Source organism: Phaenicophaeus curvirostris, chromosome 1, assembly GCF_032191515.1.
Source record: "Phaenicophaeus curvirostris isolate KB17595 chromosome 1, BPBGC_Pcur_1.0, whole genome shotgun sequence".
In the NCBI taxonomy this organism is placed as follows: Eukaryota; Metazoa; Chordata; class Aves; order Cuculiformes; family Cuculidae; genus Phaenicophaeus; species Phaenicophaeus curvirostris.
In genome coordinates this window covers 73278593-73297504 of record NC_091392.1, presented here as the reverse complement: position 1 = coordinate 73297504, position 18912 = coordinate 73278593, and the positions used below count along the sequence as shown (strand labels likewise).

The 18912-nt window shown below is 40.6% G+C and overlaps 1 protein-coding gene across 2 annotated transcripts in view; it reads left to right on the top strand.

Moving 5' to 3' along the window:
- ITPR2 (inositol 1,4,5-trisphosphate receptor type 2) overlaps positions 1-18912 on the top strand; it is a 998050-nt gene that overhangs the window by 236348 nt on the left and 742790 nt on the right. For both annotated transcript variants that reach the window (XR_011337952.1, XM_069863516.1), the window contains exons 54-55: positions 1576-1741; positions 3006-3166. Coding sequence is in view for 1 of the 2 variants with exons in the window: in XM_069863516.1 (XP_069719617.1) it covers positions 1576-1741; positions 3006-3166 (327 nt within the window). In the remaining variant the exon portion in view is untranslated. The remainder of the gene's footprint in view (positions 1-1575; positions 1742-3005; positions 3167-18912) is intronic.

The following is an 18912-nucleotide window of genomic DNA, read 5'->3' as shown; positions in this document are numbered from 1 at the left end:
GCTTATTGTAACCTTCCAAGCACTGCTAAGAAGTGTTGCTGTATTGGATTACTCTTCTATTACACTAGGAATTATAAACACATGCCTTTGAAAGGGATTGATTGATAAGTATACGTCAAGACTCTCTGCTGTAGTATATAAGGTGTATTTTCAGCTGAAATTCAGCACAGCATCTGCCCGGCAATACGTCTGTTGATTGCTTGTACTCAACTAGTATCAAAATCAAAGCAGAATTTCATATATCATGGTATGTGTCCTCTTCCAGAATTTTCTTCCAAAATTCAATTAATTTAAGGACTAATCATAATATTTGAGTGTTTTTACACGTTTTTATTTAAATTGAAAAAGAACACAATAAGTAAAGGCAATCTTGCAGCACTTTGCTTGGTAAGCCACATCATAACACAAGGATTATATTCACAAGTAGGATCTCAGCAGAGCTTACAAGAATCCAGAAGCAGATAACTTGGGTCTGGATGGAAGTGCTCCTTGTGCTGGTAGTAGGAGTCAAGGTCCTATCTCATAGACTGGAAAGTTCTACAGGAAGTGTAGGCCATCCCCATGAAGCCTGTGAATACTTACAGACTTTGACAATGGCCCTTGCCACTTAGCAGTCATTTAATGCTAACTACATCAAAGCATTTCGCAAAGGGTATCACAATTATCCCAAAGAATCTGTGGAAAACTGAGAAAATTGGGGATTTCCAATGCAGTATCATGGTAAAGAAAAGGACTTGGGTTTTATGTTCCTTTTCCTTACACTGAGTTTGTTTACTGAGTTTGCCTTACACTGGCAAACTTCTGTTTGCCACAGAACAACTTCACTATTTTTAGAGGTGTCAATGGGAGTCCAGTCCAGCCTTTGAGAGAAAGAAAGTAGTTACTATGCAAAAACAGGCGTGTGATGAAATGGGGAATATCAGCACTTTGTGTGTGTGTGCATGCATGTGTGTGGGCTTGTACATGTGCATGTTGTGTTCCTGAAGGACACAAGCTTGACCTGCCCTCTCTGAGCCACCTTACAGCCATGTAAGTGCATTAGCACTGTGCTAAAACCATTAACATGCCATGCTTGGGCACAGAGTATAGTACCTGGCCTTAGCAGGCTCCCCTAGTTTCCAGTGTTCAGTGTGCAAACTTGGCATCAGACTGGAGTATTCCACAAAGATATACCGTACGCATATCCCTGTATGCCACAAGGCAGTATTAAGAACTATCTTTACTCTCAGTGGGTACTAGAAAGTACATCTCCCTGTTTCTGTGCTGGCAAGGTAATTATCTTCAGTTGAGCACTACACTAATCCATCTACACTGCATCCAGTACCCACACTAGTCTCTTCTTCATGCTGTGTTAAACACCGTAAGGAACAACAGGAGTCCCAAAGCGGTAAGAGCACACGAAGTCAAATCTTCTTTGCTTAGTTGCATAGATAGACCCTCTCTATTTCTGTGAATAAGGCTAGCAGAATTTGGCATATGGAAAGTAAGCTGCGTATCTTTGCTTGAGCTAATGTGAAAATGTTTAATATTTCAGAGATGTGTTATTTTTTGTATCTTGCAACTTTATTGTTTCAGGAACCCTTGTTTGCTGCGCGAGTTGTTTATGATCTTCTGTTTTACTTCATTGTCATAATTATTGTTCTAAACCTAATCTTTGGAGTCATCATTGATACATTTGCTGATCTCAGGAGTGAAAAGCAGAAAAAGGAGGAAATACTAAAGACAACCTGTTTTATTTGTGGTAGGTGTTAATGAGTTATTGAGACATTTGATGGGTACAGGAGTGAAATGAACTACTCCTCAATAAATAACACATAAACCTCAGGAGTGATTATCTTCTATGAGGAAATTCTGTAAAAATATCGGTTTGGTTCCAAATGTATTCCCTTTCAGTAGTAAAAAGATTTGGTTTGGGAGTCAAAGGCTATCTTTTCTAAGAGGTAGCTTCACAGTCTCCACCCAGGATCTAGGGGAGAAAAGCCATGTCTCACACTCACATCATCATCACTAATGGTGATGGTGCAGCTGCTGACTTTATTTCACAAAGCATAATGCAGATGAAAGTACAGCTTGCTATTTCACAGCACAGTGCATTCCAGAAGAGTAACAACAGTCTGTTTCAGAAGCTGATATGAAACAGGACAAATTAATGAAATTAAAATCATCCCCACAAATCCCACAGATAAATCATGCTTGTCTTGAAGTGCACTCACAAAGAGGGGCAGTCTTTCATTCCCCTAGGGGACTTTAGAAATACCTTCTATTTTGTAGGCTGGATGTTGTTTCCATGGTTGTACTGACAGGGATGAACGTTGTGGACTGCATGATGACTTTAGTCTCTGTGGAAGGCTCCACAAGAGATCAGGGGAGGAAAGGTGTTACACGGAGGCAAACGTTTGTGAGTCCTTTCCTTCCTCACTATGGTATTCTTCTTCAGAGATTTGACCCATTACAGTAGAAAAATAAAAATTTCTTATGACTACAGGTCTGTAAAGACTGTGGGACTAGAAAACTGCAGAGGCTTGCCCTTGCTGTTAGGTTTAAGTGCACAAACAATCCCACTGCAGCTTAAGTGGGACTATTCACATGCTTCATGCTAAACGGGTGCATAAATCTTTGCAAGATCAGGACCTAGATTGCACGCTGTGTGCTTACCAGTATACATTTAGAAAGAATCAGAGCCAACACTTGTAAAGCACTTTATAGCCCTCAGCATAGAAGGTACTGTAAAACTGTAACGTATTTATTATATTGTTATTGTTATTAAGAGGAAATATCACAAAAGAGAATAAATGCTGCACTGAAATAATTCTGTCAAGAATGCCTTCTGGCCTGATATTTCTTGCCTGGCTGTTACCGTAAGCAGTTATAGTTTTTAAATTAAGATCCTTCAAATTTATGATCCTTGAAATTAAGTTAAGTTCCTTTCTCTAACATATTTAACAGATTTGGATATTTTTATATTGAAGTTTATTTTTTTGCATTATGTTCATGTCTTTTTGCAGGACTGGAGAGAGACAAATTTGATAATAAGACCGTTTCATTTGAGGAGCATATAAAGTCTGAACACAACATGTGGCATTATTTGTACTTTATAGTTCTTGTCAAAGTTAAAGATCCAACTGAATACACTGGCCCAGAGAGCTACGTGGCGCAAATGATTGTGGTAAGTCAATTTGGACACGTGCTTTACACAACTGAGAGATGCTCCTTGCAGCTAGTGCAGAAAATATATTTTTCCCTCTCTCTGAACAATAAGAGGCGTCAATCTGTGTTTTTAAAGGTCTTTTCACATGTCATAGTCAGCCTGCAATGAAGTCCGGTCTTAAACATGATGAAAAAGTTTGATAGGAAAAATTAAAAAATAGAAAAATTTTGATAGGAACGGTTGGACTCGATGATCCGGTGGGTCTCTTCCAACCTGGTTATTCTGTGATTCTGTGAAAAAGATGAAAGCACAGGCCACAGTCTCCAGTTTGGTGTTCGTGCTCTCATGCTCTGTGAGTTCTGCTGCCTCATTAGCCAAACCAGGGGCAGAAGAGCACGCATCATAACATCTGCTGCTGCTCCAGCTTTGTCCAGTATCTCTGGGCTGCTGTCCAGAAAAACAACATCTCTTGCTGAACAGTGGAACTCAGGGTCAGTGTTGAGGGCTTTTCTCCTATGACTGCTCTGAACAAGCTATTGAAAAGACCAAGCAGAGCTGCTGCAGTGATTTGAAGAGCTACAGAAACTGCCTTGTGAAGCAGTGAGTATGACTTGGATTCAGAGAGAAAATTGATGACACTGGGGCAAAGAGATGTTCGATTACATTTCGTTTCCAGCCTGCTACCAAAGAGAGTTTGTTCTGGTGAGAGAGAAGAATAGGCTGCCATATCAAGGCTGCCTTACTTGGGGCTTCATTTTTGAGGAATTCTTCCTACCTGCTGGGATATTTGGTGCAGCATTTTCTTCCCAGGGACATCCTGGCAGGTTTTGCACTGTTCAAGGCCTGTGCCATGGTCTGTAGTTTGCAGAGCTGCCGTATGGCTGGATCCCAGAGGAGAGTGTAACCAAATATGCATCAGATTTTGCTGTTTATGCATTTCTGGAGCCACATTTCTTACTGAGAGTATGTGTTCTCTTATGCCTCATTGTGCCTTTGATTATACATACTACCCAACCTCACTAGGGAGATGCTGAGTACCCTTTTATTCCTCGTTTTAGCCAAGGGGAAGATTCTTCTTTAATTTTAGCTGTCTTCAAGTCCGGCACCTGCTTTAAATTGATCCCAGCTCCCTGCCTTAGCACTGTGGAAAACTGGGCTGTTTATCCTGCCTTAAGACAGGTGTCTAGGACAGGTGTGGTGACTCGTTCTGGCATTGCCTGTCTCCCTCCAATGAAAGCCTAAATGATTAAATTAAACAAGATGCCTAATTGGGAGCTGGGTAAAATTAAAGGAGATGACTCCCAACCACTGTACAGGTTTACACAAAACTCACCTTGAAGAACTCATACGAGTGGGAAGGCTCATGTTCAGACAGGAGTGCATACTTGAACACTGCAATGAAACGGAGCTTTTGTAAGTGCTGTTACCACCATACGGGAAGGTGGTGTGATAGGTGATGGGACTTCAGTGCTCAGGTGTGGAGGAACAGCATATGTCCATGGAAATTTTGAACCATCAGTCTTATTGCCCAGCTCAGGGCATTTATAGTGTTAGGCAGTAATGGATTCACAGTTCTGCAGTATGATGGGCGAGATAGAGAAACTAAAACAAAAGCTTGTGTCCTCTCTGCCATTACATCAAATTATTCATAGTGACAAGTTGTCCTCTTAGACATGAAAATATTTTAGCTTATCTCAGAAATACACTTTATTTGTGGAATCAGTTGCATCTTCAGACTCTAGGGCTTGTCTCATTTGTCTATTCCTTCTCTACTCTTCCTTTCCCTGCAATGTTTGTATGATTTTAAACTTGGCAAGTATGTATGTTAAGTATTAATGTTTAATTCCAAGGGATGCATTAATATTCATAGTAAGTGTATTCATCCTGTGGCAGTGGTGGTTTGACTTTTCTGAAATATTTCACTGATGTATTTTACATTTGCATTAATGGTGGGAGCTCCTGTTTGAATATCTAAAATATTAAAAGAAAAGCACCAAAACACATGTGACCTCAAGCACTGAACTGATTTCTCAGAGCCTCTGTTCCTCTGTGGCAGAATGCTGGTGGTTTGAGTGGTTATTAGTAATCAAGATTTTGGGATTATTAAGCCCTCTGAAGGAGGGCATGCTTTTTTCCATAGGTATATATAGTTAATGGTTGTTCTGAATGATGGGAGAGGTACATATGGACCTAGAAGTGTAAAGCTTAAATGGAATGGGAGAGAGAATGGAGGTATGGGGGTAAATAAAAAGAGAAAGAAATGTTTGAACAAACTACAGGTGGCTGGTGTGGGTTTAGTAATTGTACCTTTGTGTAGTTTAAATTCCCTGGTACAAAATCTCAGGAAGGTGTGCTGCAGAGATACTACTGCTGCTTAACAGAAGCAATTGTAACTGCTTAAGTGAACAAAAAAGGAGTTTTTCTGTTGGAGACAGAGATTGCTGAATATCATATGCTACAAGGAATATTAAGGGATAGAAGAAAATCATCTGACTGGAAGCGTGGAGTGTTCTGGACGTCTGATATTCAACTGGAAAAAGATATTCAGAGATGCAGCTTTGCTTATGATCAAAAGAAAAGTCAAAAGGAAAACACTCAGATGTAGTTGGGCAGCTGTCAGCTGTATGAGTTGAGGTAGCGTTATGTGTTTGGTGTGTTTCAGACACAGCATAATAATAATGAAATTGCATTACAAGCATGTGACATGTACTACATTCCATGCAGAAATTAAGCCTGAGGTATGGGTTTTGTCCTGAAGGCAGAGATAGAAGCTGATTTGGACTCTGTGGTGGACTGAAAGCTGAGCGACCGTTCTTGGGATGCTGGGAGAAGTGACCAAGTCCCTGATAAGAGATCTAGTTCTGCTTAGGATCTGGCATGAGAAGCAGGCTTCAAATGAACCTTTCACAAGGCAGCTGGGGCTTGCCAGTGAAACTAATTCGCTGCTGAATGAGGCTCACTGGGGATGTAGGGGAATGTGACAAATATTTATAAAAATTGGGTGGTTGGAAGAACAGGGCAGTCTCAGGACCTCTTTGAAGGGTACTAGGTGGAGTAAGACTTTATATTGCAGGTGATAAAGAATATGTCTGAAAAAATCCCATGAATCATACTCTTGGAAGAGCTCTCTAAGGCCTGCTCATTTTTATTATGATTAGGTATGCCTTTTTTGGCTACTTCTGTAGCTTTAATGGATCAAACTCAAATTCTGTTTTTTCACAACCAGATTACTTATAAAGAATTTCTACGCAAATCCAATCTTCAAGCCTCAGATCCATCCTTAAATGCATGTAAGTCAAAATTTTGGAGAATGCTGCAGTAACTTCTTTATGTAAAAGTAGATTTTAGCTCCAAGTATTATCCTCACTATCCCTACAACTGTAATTAGGAACCAATTATTATTTGCATTTGCCTACTATTGTCTTGCTAAGTATTGCAAAAAGTAACATCAGAGTGCTTATCAGTATTAACAAAACATGGGGGGAAACGCCCACAATTTCTGATAATCTCTTTTCTCCATTGCCCAGACCCATTAGGATCCAAAAATATGACTGTCTGTATTATGACTCTTAATTTCTTTTATGTATCATCTGTCAGGCAAACAGTGAAGCATTTAGTTTGAAGTCTTGCTGACAGCACAACTGAGGAAAAAAAAAAACCCAACACAGGAATACTATGGGTTTCTTGTTTTGGAATATTATTTGAAAGACTGGATGCCAAAAGGGATAAGAATTATTTATGCATCTAATTTCACTTTCCTAGTTTTCCAGAGAGGGGAAGCAACTTCAGGGTGATGTTGTACAAACCCCTCACTCAAAAGCAATATTTTTGCAGGCTTCTGAATTCACCTGTATTTCTTTTCCAGGTGTGGCTTATTTCTAGGCATTCCCATTATCTTGCCTGTCTCTGTCCTCAAAAGACCTTGGGGCAGAGGACTTCTTTTTGCTTTCTTCCTCTGGATTTTGGACGTTTGGCTGCAAACTCCTAATGTTCCCTGTGATTTTGACTTTCCTAGCAGTTCTGCATTTGCCTCAGTGCTTAGCATACTTCTCTGAGCAGTGACAGAAGTAATCAGTAGCTATCCAGCTTTCATAAAGCAGATATTATTTTTTCTTTTTTTTTCCTTTCTAGAAAAAAGCATCAAGCATAAAATGTATTGTAAAACAACACACAGTTTATACACCTCTAGCTTTTCAGACAGTTATTTTATGGAGACGTTTGTGGGAATAAAGCATTTTAGATCTTCTAGTGATGCCCATTCTTCTTGCACACTATCTTATATCAGTTACCGGGTGAGATATTAATGAATATTAAATCAGAGCAGTAGGGTTTATTATTTGTTTGTTTGCAAGCCTCTTTTATTAAGTCAGACAGGTGTTATACAATATCCAAAATGACAGAAAGCTGGCTACATGCCTTACATTTGCACTGAGAACCTATGTGAATGATTCCCCTATCGAATTTTTATTCCCACAGAAAAAAATCTTCTTACCTGACTCATTGGACCAGAAATACCATCCTTAGCAAACCCAGACAGATGCACATAACTTGTATTACATCAGTACAGCAATCTCTGAATGTTCCTTGTGTCCATTTGTCAGAGGAGACAGTTCAATGTGATAACTGGAACAGTGAAGATTAACATCCAAATTCTTAGACTACTCTTTTCAGAGGTGCAATTTGTACACAGATTTCACCTAGATTTGGTGAAATTTTGGTGAAAACTGCGAAGAGATAAATGGAAGCCAAAAAATGTAGATCATAGAATCATAGAATCACCAGGTTGGAAGAGACCCACCGGATCATCGAGTCCAACCATTCCTGTCAATCACAGATGATTGCCTACTGATTTTTTTTGCAGCAAAACAAGAGATAAGAACTAGTCTATGATATGATTTCTGCCTCTGTTCATTTGCAAAAATAAAAGGCTATTGGCATAGTAATTAAATTAATTATTTTGCCCATTGGAAGAATGAAAGACTTCAGCAAATGAAGCCCTAAAAGTTTTGTTCTCGTGTGCCCTGTCCACAATTCTTAACAAGTTTCATAATGGATTTTATCAGCATTAATGCTACCTGTCATAACTACATAATTACAGCACCTAATTATATTATTACTTATTTACTCTAATTATGTAATTGGATGTAATTGGTGTAATTACATAACTCCTCAATCAGCTGCAAAGTGCTCTAAAACCAGCCTACGTTCTTAAGAGTAAAGGATACTGCTGTACTTCAGACCATCTCCCTAGAGTAAGGCACTCTTTGGTGGGAAATAAAAGCTTCTGTTCTCCTGCCATTGCAGTCATCGGGACCGTGAGCCTTTTATACCATGGCAGGTTCTTAAAAGTATTCCTTTACTTCTTGTTTCATCTGTAAATGTAGACCTCCTGAAAGGCAAATTCCTAATCTTAAGTCTCTCTTCAGGCTACTTGGGATCCCAACTCAGTGGAGACTGAAATCAAAAGCAAAATTCCCATCAACATTATAAGGACAAAGTAGAAAAGACGATTGAGAACAGCAGCCCAGAAATTCTGAACAGTCATTTTCTTACTCAGATCTTTTAAAAGCACTTTTATGTCTCAGCAGTACCTGTAATGTGACAAAATGTTTTAACTACGTCATTTTAAGTATTTTGAAGGTGTCAGCTTTTTTCATTATTTTTTGTTCAAAATTATTAAATAAAAGAAGTAGTTACCAAATATTATGACCATTTACATGTCATGAGGAAAAACACATTCCACATTTTGCCAAATTCTTGGGTTTGGGGTTTTGGTTTGTTTTGGTTTTAGATTCTGAAGTTTGAAAATTTACTTGAATTTAGTGCTTCCTTGAGCTGGTGCTGTTGTCTTTCTTCTTCCTACCTCAAGCCTCGTGGGTTTGCCTTCTTTTTCTGTTAGATACCTGGAAGCGGGTATTAAATTCAAAAGCAGCACTGGGAATAATGCCAAATGAGCCATTGAGAAGCCTCACTGCAGTTGTCATTCTGCCCATGCTGTGTGCTGGGCAGCGCAAGCCCTTTTCCCTCAGCATCCTTCTCTCTCCCTGCCTCATCCTTCTGCCTGACTGCTCTGCGTTTTGCCACGCTCACACCTCTGGAGCAAAGGTGTGATGTGAGCCATGGCAGCACAGAGCTGCTTCCCAAGTTCAGGTATCAGCAGTGATACTGCAAGGTTCTGGCTGGGGCTGCTCCAAGTGGCTGTGACCCCCCCCAGCATAGTGGCAGCAACAAGGGACAAGCTCCCTCATGCAGCTGGATGTGCTTGTGTATAGTCCTTGGCACACCCGTGTGTGGCCTGCAAAGGGATTTTTTTTTGTTCTAGCCAACCTCAGCAGAAGTAGCTGACTGTCAAAACAGCAAAAGTGTGAGCCAAGTTGGAGCTGCAGAGCCCGACAGCTGTGGGTCAAGAGCCTGGCTGCCTGTCCTTTCATACCGTGGGGCAGTGAGATGTTGTCCCAGGGTTAGTTAGTGAACATAAAGTCCTTTCACTGGTGCCAAATCCTGGTGTGCACCCCAGCCCAACAGATTCACTGGCCTTCCCCAAGCAAACTACAGGGAGCACTGGCTCTAGAGGAAGCAGGTCCAAAGGAAATACAGACAGACGAGGTGAGACAGTGAAAAAGTGCCGTAAGGAAAGGGGAAGAGCATACTGACAGCAGGCGGGTGAGGAGAAGCGGGGTTTATGGAACAAGCTGTTCTTCACTGATGTCGATTTTTGTCGAAGAATGTAATAAAATAGTACGTACTAAGAGGACTGTTGACCTCAGCTCTTAAAATATAACTTTTTTGGAGAAGAAAAAACTTCTGACATCCAGGATTTTTCCAGTCTATTGTCTATTGTCTTTTTTAATTTTGAAGGCAAAAGTTTTCCCTGCTAATTTTCATCTGTAGTCTACAGATATTATGCCCAAGAATTGCTAAACACAGAACAGATAGAGAAAATGACCTGAACCAGAGGAATATCAATCCAAAGAAACATGAGCGCTGCAGAAGGGACACTTTGGTTGTCACGAAGACATTTTGGGTGTTTTTCACACGCGATCTGGTGATTCATCGTAGACAATTTAAGAAGTTTCCTCCCTGCAGCCGTCCACCATACCCTTCTGTTGCAATTAACTACAACAATAGCAGAGGGGGGAGGACAAGCGATCTGTTTGTTCGCTCCTGAGCTTCTGCAGTTCGCAGCCCAGAGTACTAATGTGAAAATTGATGGCTGTTGAAGTCACGCCACGAACTGCACTGGCTGAGGAGAGCACACACTACTGATGCTGCTGCCTCTTTGTAGGTAGGATAATATCAGCAGGGAGAAAGGGCACCCAGCTGATAGGGGTGACCTCTTCAACTGCTACAGCTAAATCTGTCAGGGACTGAACTGCAATTCTTAAACTGGCTTACTATAAATAAGCTGAATTTTTAAGGTTTCTTCATTACCATAAGTTCTAGTTCAATGTGAATTTTCTGATCTGCCAACTCACAGACTTGAAAATGCTTACAGGCTTGTGCACACAAATGCTCTGCTGGAGTGGGGCATGAAATTTATAACTTTTGGGAAGCTAATAATGCTCCCATTGTTAGCACTGATTTATTTTACTTTTTAAAACTGGCCTTCCTCCAAAAACTAGCAGATGTTATCGAAGCAAAACTTGCGAGGATGAGATGTATGTACATATCATTAAGCTATGTGACTTTTTCTTAATTACTTTTAAAAGACTGATATAATGCATGCCACATTATAAGTAATTACTTACCATGGCAGTAATCCCAATGCTCAAAAGCTGGGTGCTAAATAAGATCTGAGGTGTCACTGACAGGCTAATTTCCTGGGAAATATAACGTTGGTTTTGTCTGCAGTTGACTTTTCATAAAATAAGCGATTAAAGAAATATGGCTAAATAGATTATTTACTGCTCTTATTTTTATATTGTGCTCAAAATAGAAGAGAGAGTGAGCATGCAGATCTCTGTGTCCTTCCACATGGACACAGGCCCTGTGGGATGTTAAGGTCTTCAGTTTAGGTGCACCAGGTCCCAGAGAAAGTCCTTTTTCTACATCAAGGCCTGCCTCAAATTCACAGAGGATCTTAGAGCTGTCAAGTGAGTCACTAAAATAGCCCTGGAATTGTGCTTCATGCAGGTCCAACCACTGCTTGGGTATATGAGGGCAGGTCCCTCTCGTGTCTTCTGCCCAAGTGTTATTCAGTTTTACATTTACAGAATATATTTGAGGTGTTGTTGGTTTTCCTTCTGCTAAGTATCTAATTATTTTTCTATTGTTGCTTTCCCTTTTGTTCAAAAATAATGTTAATTTGTGTAGGTAGTCTATCATCATTGCTTTTGCTTCTCTGTACAATTTTTCCTCTGTATTCTTATCTTATAGCAGTGCTGAACACCTCCCTCTCCACTTCATAAAATAAGCAATTACAGTAACGTGCCTAATTAGCTGATCTCCTACTCATTTGTGTGTTTCTCAAAGCATGAAAAGTTAGCATCACATGAGGATTTTGCATCTTTGCACAAAGCTCCTATTCTACAAGAGAACTGAGCATCTCCTTTTCTGCTTCAGGTGCTCTGCATCTTCCAGAAGTGATCTTTGGTCCTCTGTAAATAATTTAGTTGGCCTGCTTGGTTAGGTGATGTGTGAGGTATGGGTAAATAAAGGCAAAGGTGAGCTTCATTTGATACCTCATTTTAAAAGCTTGAGGTTTTACTGGTCTTAAGTTTATATACATTCTTTCCAGACAGGCAAAATCAATTATCCTGTTGCTGTTTGAATGGGAAACCACAGATCTGATGCTGTCTCCTTAGAAATAGTGCTGTTAGGTGGAGCAGGAGAAAGATTGCTATGAAGGACAGGTGCTGCAGCACAGGCAGATTTGCTGTGTAGCAGGGTTATGGTGATAACCTCTAGCTGACTCACTGGGGGAACGGCCATGCCATTGCTTGGTGTCCTTGTCCTTGCTGCCTCTGTGCTTCATCCCCTCATGTTCTTGTCCTATAGGGTCAGGTCCCAAAATCAATGCAACTCTGTCTTGTTTTCTCTTTCTTCAAAACAACTTATGAATAAAAACCTGTAGTATGATTGCAAACTACACAGTGGAACCTAATGCTCCTTCAAAGTATGTTCATTGACATTTGGGTTTTTTTGTCCCCTAAGGTCAGGAACCAGTGGTTTGATACCACCTGGCACTAGTCTTTTTGGACCCTGTGGTATTGTAGCTCAATGGTAAGCTTAGCTTGATTTCCTCCGCCTTTGAAGGACTTGGCTACCTGTCTGTTGACCAGTATTTGGGCTTCGAAGACTGATTTTGCTATAAAGATGGGTTCTGCCTTGATAATACAGTGTAGTCACAGCTTCCTTGTCCTCCTTCCAACTTCAATTCATTCAATTTGCAACATAAAAATAAATGAGCTGAGTTGGGTTCCTGTTTGTTTATTTGCTTCTGGCCTTAAAACCTCGAGGAGGGGTCTGGACATGAGGCTGTGTTCCTTGAAACTTGCACATCCCCATGAGCATGGAGTGGAGGTGTTCCAGCTGGAGTGCCCTCAAGTCAAGCAGCGCTGCTGGCAGGACACAGACTGCGGTTCCCTGCTGGAACCCACTCCTGCCTTGACCTGCCAGAGACTAGAGCTGTTAACTTTCCAGGCAGCTTGCAAAAGCCATCTTTTATCCTTTGTTAAAGAAGCTTGTGGCCTGAGATGGATCTGTGTGTGGGCAAGCCTTATTCTGTTATTTCAAATGATGGAAAGGCTCTCCAAGGCACTGGATGGGCACCTACTGTTGTGCTTAAAGTCCAGGGTGTAACAGAGCCTCAGTTCTGGGACTGGCTGTGTATGGCTTTGCCTGATGAAAACTGGACCTTAACTGAGGTCACAGATAGGGATAAGAAGTTCAATCCCAGAGAAATAACATGATGGGTAGATCCCAAAGTGTGTAAACTGAATTTGGTTTTGCACTATGGGAGAAACAACAAACACAAAACACTTCAATACTGTTTGAGAATATTATTACAACATTTGAAAACAATTATTGTTCTTTGTATTACAGTGGTACTAAGCTTCTGGCTTCTGGTATGGGAAAGAGACTCCAAAATTGTCCACAGCCACGTCAGATAAGAGCAAATGCTGAGGAAAGGAAGGACTACAGGTTTGCTCAAAGACATAAAGGCAATGTAAAAGAACAAGGAGATGAGTGTGAGGTCATTGCCTTACCGGGCACACCATTTAAACGTAAATAAGAGTAACTTTGGTTGGACTCAAAACATAGTAGTGAGATTCAGCAAGAAGTAAAACAAGGAAAGGCTACAAAAGATGTAGTTCTGCTTCTGAGGTCTCATAGTTCAGACACAGTAAGATTTGGGGCAGTTGGGTGCAACGCTAGTGTGAGTTAGTTTTACAAGGTGTTATGGATCTAATGAAGTTACCTCTTTTCTGTATCTGTCATGGGAAGGAAAGTCCACCAGCCCTTATTGCTCTGCATGGATAAATTTCTGAATTTGTGTAACTTCGGTCTCATTGTACTATTTATCTTTTGGGATCAGCTTCATGAGATTTGTGCCAGGTTTTTCTATTTGTTTGCAAGGCTAGTTCATGGAATTATCTCTTTTTAGTGTGGTGGATGTGTGTGTGATAAAAAGCTAAGTTTGCATCATCTTTAATAAAAGGAAAGATATACAGCCTAAAGAAATCAGATTAGTTGTAGAGAAAGAAATCAATCAGGTTGGCAAATTGTATCTTTGGGACAAAGTGCAAAATGTTTGTTTCATACAGTATTTATTGAACAAATTTGTTGAGAAGATGGTTAAAAATGCTCTACAGGGGAAAAAAATGGGAACCATTTTGTTCAATTTAAATGACATTGATGTATTTTTTACGTCATGAAATCTTGCAATATTACCAACAACAATCCCTGATAAAATACTTTACACAATTGCCTCACAGGGCATTTTGAGATAAAAGTATATATTGGAGATTGTAAATTGGCTGCATCCAATTTATATGTAATGGAACCCACTGCAGCCATCCTACAAAATTCAATTGATCGGGAATCACATTACACTTCTGTGAGTTTGGGGTAGCAGGAGCTTTAAGGAGTCTCCAAAACAAACAGGCAACTTTAAATCATATTTTATGAACCCTGTTTATTTTATACACGTGATTAAAATGTTTCTTCTGTTTCTCATTTTGCTTGGTGCTGGGTAAGGAAGATTGTGACTCTGGGTTCGTGAAACCAATCATCTGCCTGTTCTGAAGAGAAAATGCATTTTAATTGAACAGAGCAACAAATATTTAAATACTGGGCTGAAAAAAAACCAAGAAAAAAGGAAAAGCAGATCTGTATAGAGGATTTATTTCAATATTTTCCTATCAATGTGAGCGAGAGCATTAAATGAAAATATAGCATAGGCAGATAAAGATCCACAAAGTACCATGATGTTTTTTTCTTTTATTGATCTGTGCTTGCAGCCTCTGTGAACAGTGCACAGTAGACGCAAATCTAAATGAATAGATGTTTCACCTTGAGGGCCTGGTTTTGCAGGTTTCTACCCATTTTCCAAATGGAATAAAAGCGCTCCATGCTTTCTAGGAGCAGGTGGCACCTTGTAGGAGTGGTGTCTCATCCAACCACAGCCAGACCTGACAAGGGGCCTCTCCTTGTCCGTTGTGTCTGCACAGGCAAGGAGTTGTGCTCACTGTGCAGAGGATTGTACAAAAGTCATGGGCAAGCATTCAAACAGAGAAAACAATTTGAGAGGTTAATAGCACTTCAGGGCCTGTAAAGCTGAAAAGTGGCCATTGCTAGGTGTTATTTTTTGAGATGCTTCAAAGAGATACCTAGATCTTTTTCATCTCCTCTGGCTGATACTCAAGTATGTGTGTTTATCCATGTGTATGCTATCTGTATGCACAATCACATTATTGCTTAAAAAAACAGTTTTGTATGTCCTGTTGGTTATGGGTTCTTAGTAATTTCAAAAGAAAATGTTGTTCTTTAAATTGTCCTTTCATACTGTACCATGTGCAAAATACATCACAGTCAGAATAGGCCTAAAGCAGGAACATTCTGATCAGGATTCAAAATGCCTTAACTCTGGCAGTATCCTAAAGGAGAACGATCGTGCTGCAGTCAGCGAAGATCTGCCTGTGTAACACCGAAAACAAGGTCAAGTCCTGAAACCTCTGAAAAACGAGTCTCCAGCTGAGTCTTTGTATTTCCCAGAGATTCTGTTTCACCAAATTGAAGCTAAAGCTAGGAAATGGACAGTACTTACAAAATACAAGATGACAAGGCCAAAGAATTAAAGCTAAATATGAAAAAAAACCCCATGTAAATTTCAACAAGTATGCACCCAAATCCTGTGCTACAAAATATATGAAGTAACGGTGATGATTTGGAGTTTAACCATGGAGTTAAACACTGATCTACTGAACCAAAACTGCACTTACTTCAATGAAAGCTGAGAGGGCTGAGGTTGTTTAGCCTGGAGAAGAGGAGGCTAAGGGGAAACCTCATTGCTCTGTACCTAAAAGGAAGTTGTGGAGAGGAGGGAGCTGGCCTCTTCTCCCAAGTGACAGGGGACAGGACAAGAGGGAATGGCCTCAAGCTCCACCAGGGAGGTTCAGGCTGAACATTAGGAAAAAAATTTTCACAGGAAGGGTCATTGGGCACTGGAACAGGCTGCCCAGGGAGGTGGTTGAGTCACCTTCCCTGGAGGTGTTTAAGGCACGGGTGGATGAGGTGCTGAGGGGCATGGTTTAGTGTTTGATAGGAATGGTTGGACTTGATGATCCGGTGGGTCTCTTCCAACCTGGTGATTCTATGATTCTATGAAAACTGGTCAAAATTTGTGGAGTCCTTACCAGCTGGTAAGCATGTCTCTGTCTGCAATAGTGGCATGATACTGTAGGGTATGTTTACATTACAGTGGGATTAGTGTCGTTGCCTTTTGTCTGGAGCTCAGATGCTGGAGTGCACCTGCTAACATGTTCTGCAAAGGAAAATCAATATTAAAAGAAGAGCAGGAGAAGCGGGGCTTCAACATTCTAGTGCAAGCAGTGTGGGTAGGACTGGCAAGGGGCTGGAGAAGCATTGTAGTTCTGTTCGCGTTAAGCACAGTCAGTGAGAAGCAGAAATACCATAACCACTCAGCTAGGCATGATCCAGTCTGGAAAATGAACAGTGGATTTGCTGAAATGATGTTGTGGGGAGCAGGGAAAGGAGAGGGAGAAAGAAGAGTGCTGGAGACATTTTGGCAGGGGGAGGAAGGGCTGCATGGGCAGCTCAGCCCCTCTCCTGTGACAGGGCTACCCTACAGGATGTGTCACTGAGATGGGCCACTCTCAGCACTGGGGGAGCCAGGCCTGAGGGATTCAAAAGCAGCACCACAATGAGTTGTGAAGGAGGAGACAGAGAACTGCCAGGTGTCTCTGCGCAGAGGCAGCCATTGCATTACACTGTGCTTCCCCCACCGAGACAGCTGGAACTAAACCAGAGCCTCCCATGCTGCCATTAAAAGGTTCTTTTTTTAAGGACATGTGCACTTAATGTCAAAATATTGAAACCATACCCACATGAATAAAGTTACTAAGCCAGTGATTCACTGCTGTTTCAAATCTCTATCTAGCCACAGTAAATTTCTGCTCAGTAGTGACAGTCTGTGTCCACATGCAGGCTGTGATTTACAGTTCTGTGTTTTGTATCAACAACATCTGTTTAACAAAAGAAAAAAAATAAGCCAAGAACATTTATTTTCTAATCTCTGTACCAGATGTTGTTTCGTTATGCACAAGATCCAGGGATTATATCAGAAATAATTTAATTATTTTAAGTGAATAATCCAAAGTGTTTTTCCTAAAGTATGTCCCGTAACCACTAACAACATAAAAACATAGGAATGTGGAAAAATAAAGTCATATTTTGCACAAATCTATAATTATATCTATTTTGAGGGTAGAAATATTAAGCACCGAATCCTAGCTTCAGATGGTAGGATTGGGATTCTTGAAGATTTGTAGAGCAGAATATCAATTCTCAGTGTTAGAGATAAGGTGGCAGAGAGTGATTGAAAGAGCAGGAATCAACAGTTGAGAAATGAACATGTCCTGCAGGGAAGGGAAGACTCAAAACCCAGATGTGGCTCCAGGGAGAATAATGCTGGAGTAGGATACAAGCTTAGGTCCTCCAAGCACACAGCAGTTACACCATGCTCTCATGAGTCCATGGCCAGCTGTGGTGCCTGTGCCCCTGCAGATTCCCTGGTTTCCCACCTGGAGGATGGCTGGAAGGCACAATCTTAGTGAACTGGTGACAAAGCTGTTTAATTCAGCTTCTGTTTTCCACCTTCTAGGGTAAAGCTACTCAGGGTTGAAGCAGGTTTGCTTCCCTTGGCGTGCTGGCTACGGTCTTGCTGATTCAGCCTGAGATGTGGTTGGCCTTTTTCACTCAGGGCACACACGCTGCTGACTCACGTACTTACCATCTGCATATGGCATTGCCCACAACTGTAGTGCAAGATCACATTCAAACTTATGGTCTCCACTGTAAGAAGTTATTTTCATGATCATTTCTATCTCTTGAAGGTAAATACTGAATTCCTTAGGTGTGTTTGATAAGCAGATTTTGGGCTGTTTGTTCCTGGAAAAGCAGGGTTCCTTACAGAGTATCAAAACTCTAACATACGGCATCAGAAAAAAATCTTTGTGATTTGAGGTTTATTGTCATTCCTCACCACAATTTTTCTGGGGATATCTCAAGTGGGAATGTTGATACTAAAACACCAAGATGTTTATAAGTGACTGGCCTGGATATGAGTCTTGAAGAACTCACAATTATTCAGAATTATAGTGATAGATTCTGTTACAGCCCTGAAAAGTATTCAGCCAAGTTAAAATTAAAGTAAATGCATCAGTGATGCTGTGAAAGCAGACAGTGGGTCTGTATTACGGATCCTACCTTGCTTCAGGGGGAAACTGATTTCTATAGTTTTCTGTGAGTTATGGAAGCTGTAGCATGTATTAATCCAGTATAGATCCAGCCAGACCCATTAGTTTTCTTGTTGCATAAAGATTTATCTGTAATTGCCAAGGTTTTTTATTTTCCTTGAATTACTGTTGTGGATGCATATAGATGCATAACAATTCCTAATTTCCCTCTGTATGTGCTTGTACAGTGCAGATTGCTTATCAAATACGGTCTTAACATTAAAGTGTCAAACAGGATTTGCAGAAAGCTATTTGGGTTTGTAGTTTAGGATGAATGTTTATCAAATTGTGGATTAGCTGAATCATGCACTGAACCAAATTATTATTGTCTGTGATTAAATCACAAAGTGGTTATTGCCCTGTGTCATCTAAAGCACAAGAGAGTTTAAATCTTTAAAATTTCTTTTTAACGTGGCTACAGAAGCTACATAACTACAGACTTTTAGGGCCAGACTCTGTCCCTAGGCAGAAAAATAATAGCATTCAAAAGATCATTTGGACTGATCATTCTCTGCTTATACGGGCAGCAGATCTGGGAAGGGAATGGATGGACTTATTTACATTTCAGACATACAGAATAATTTCTCAGTGAACAGATCTCTTTGTACCCGGCACTAAAGTATTTATTCAAGGTGCTGGCTCAAGAAAAGGGGAGTGGACAGCCTGTTCGTTCTTGTGCCTGAAAGGACATGAGCAGCAATGCCGATGGTTTGTTTGCCTTCGTGCTGAGACACAGGTCCTAGGACACAACAGAGTCACAGAGGGTGAAGCTGTACCATGCTTCCC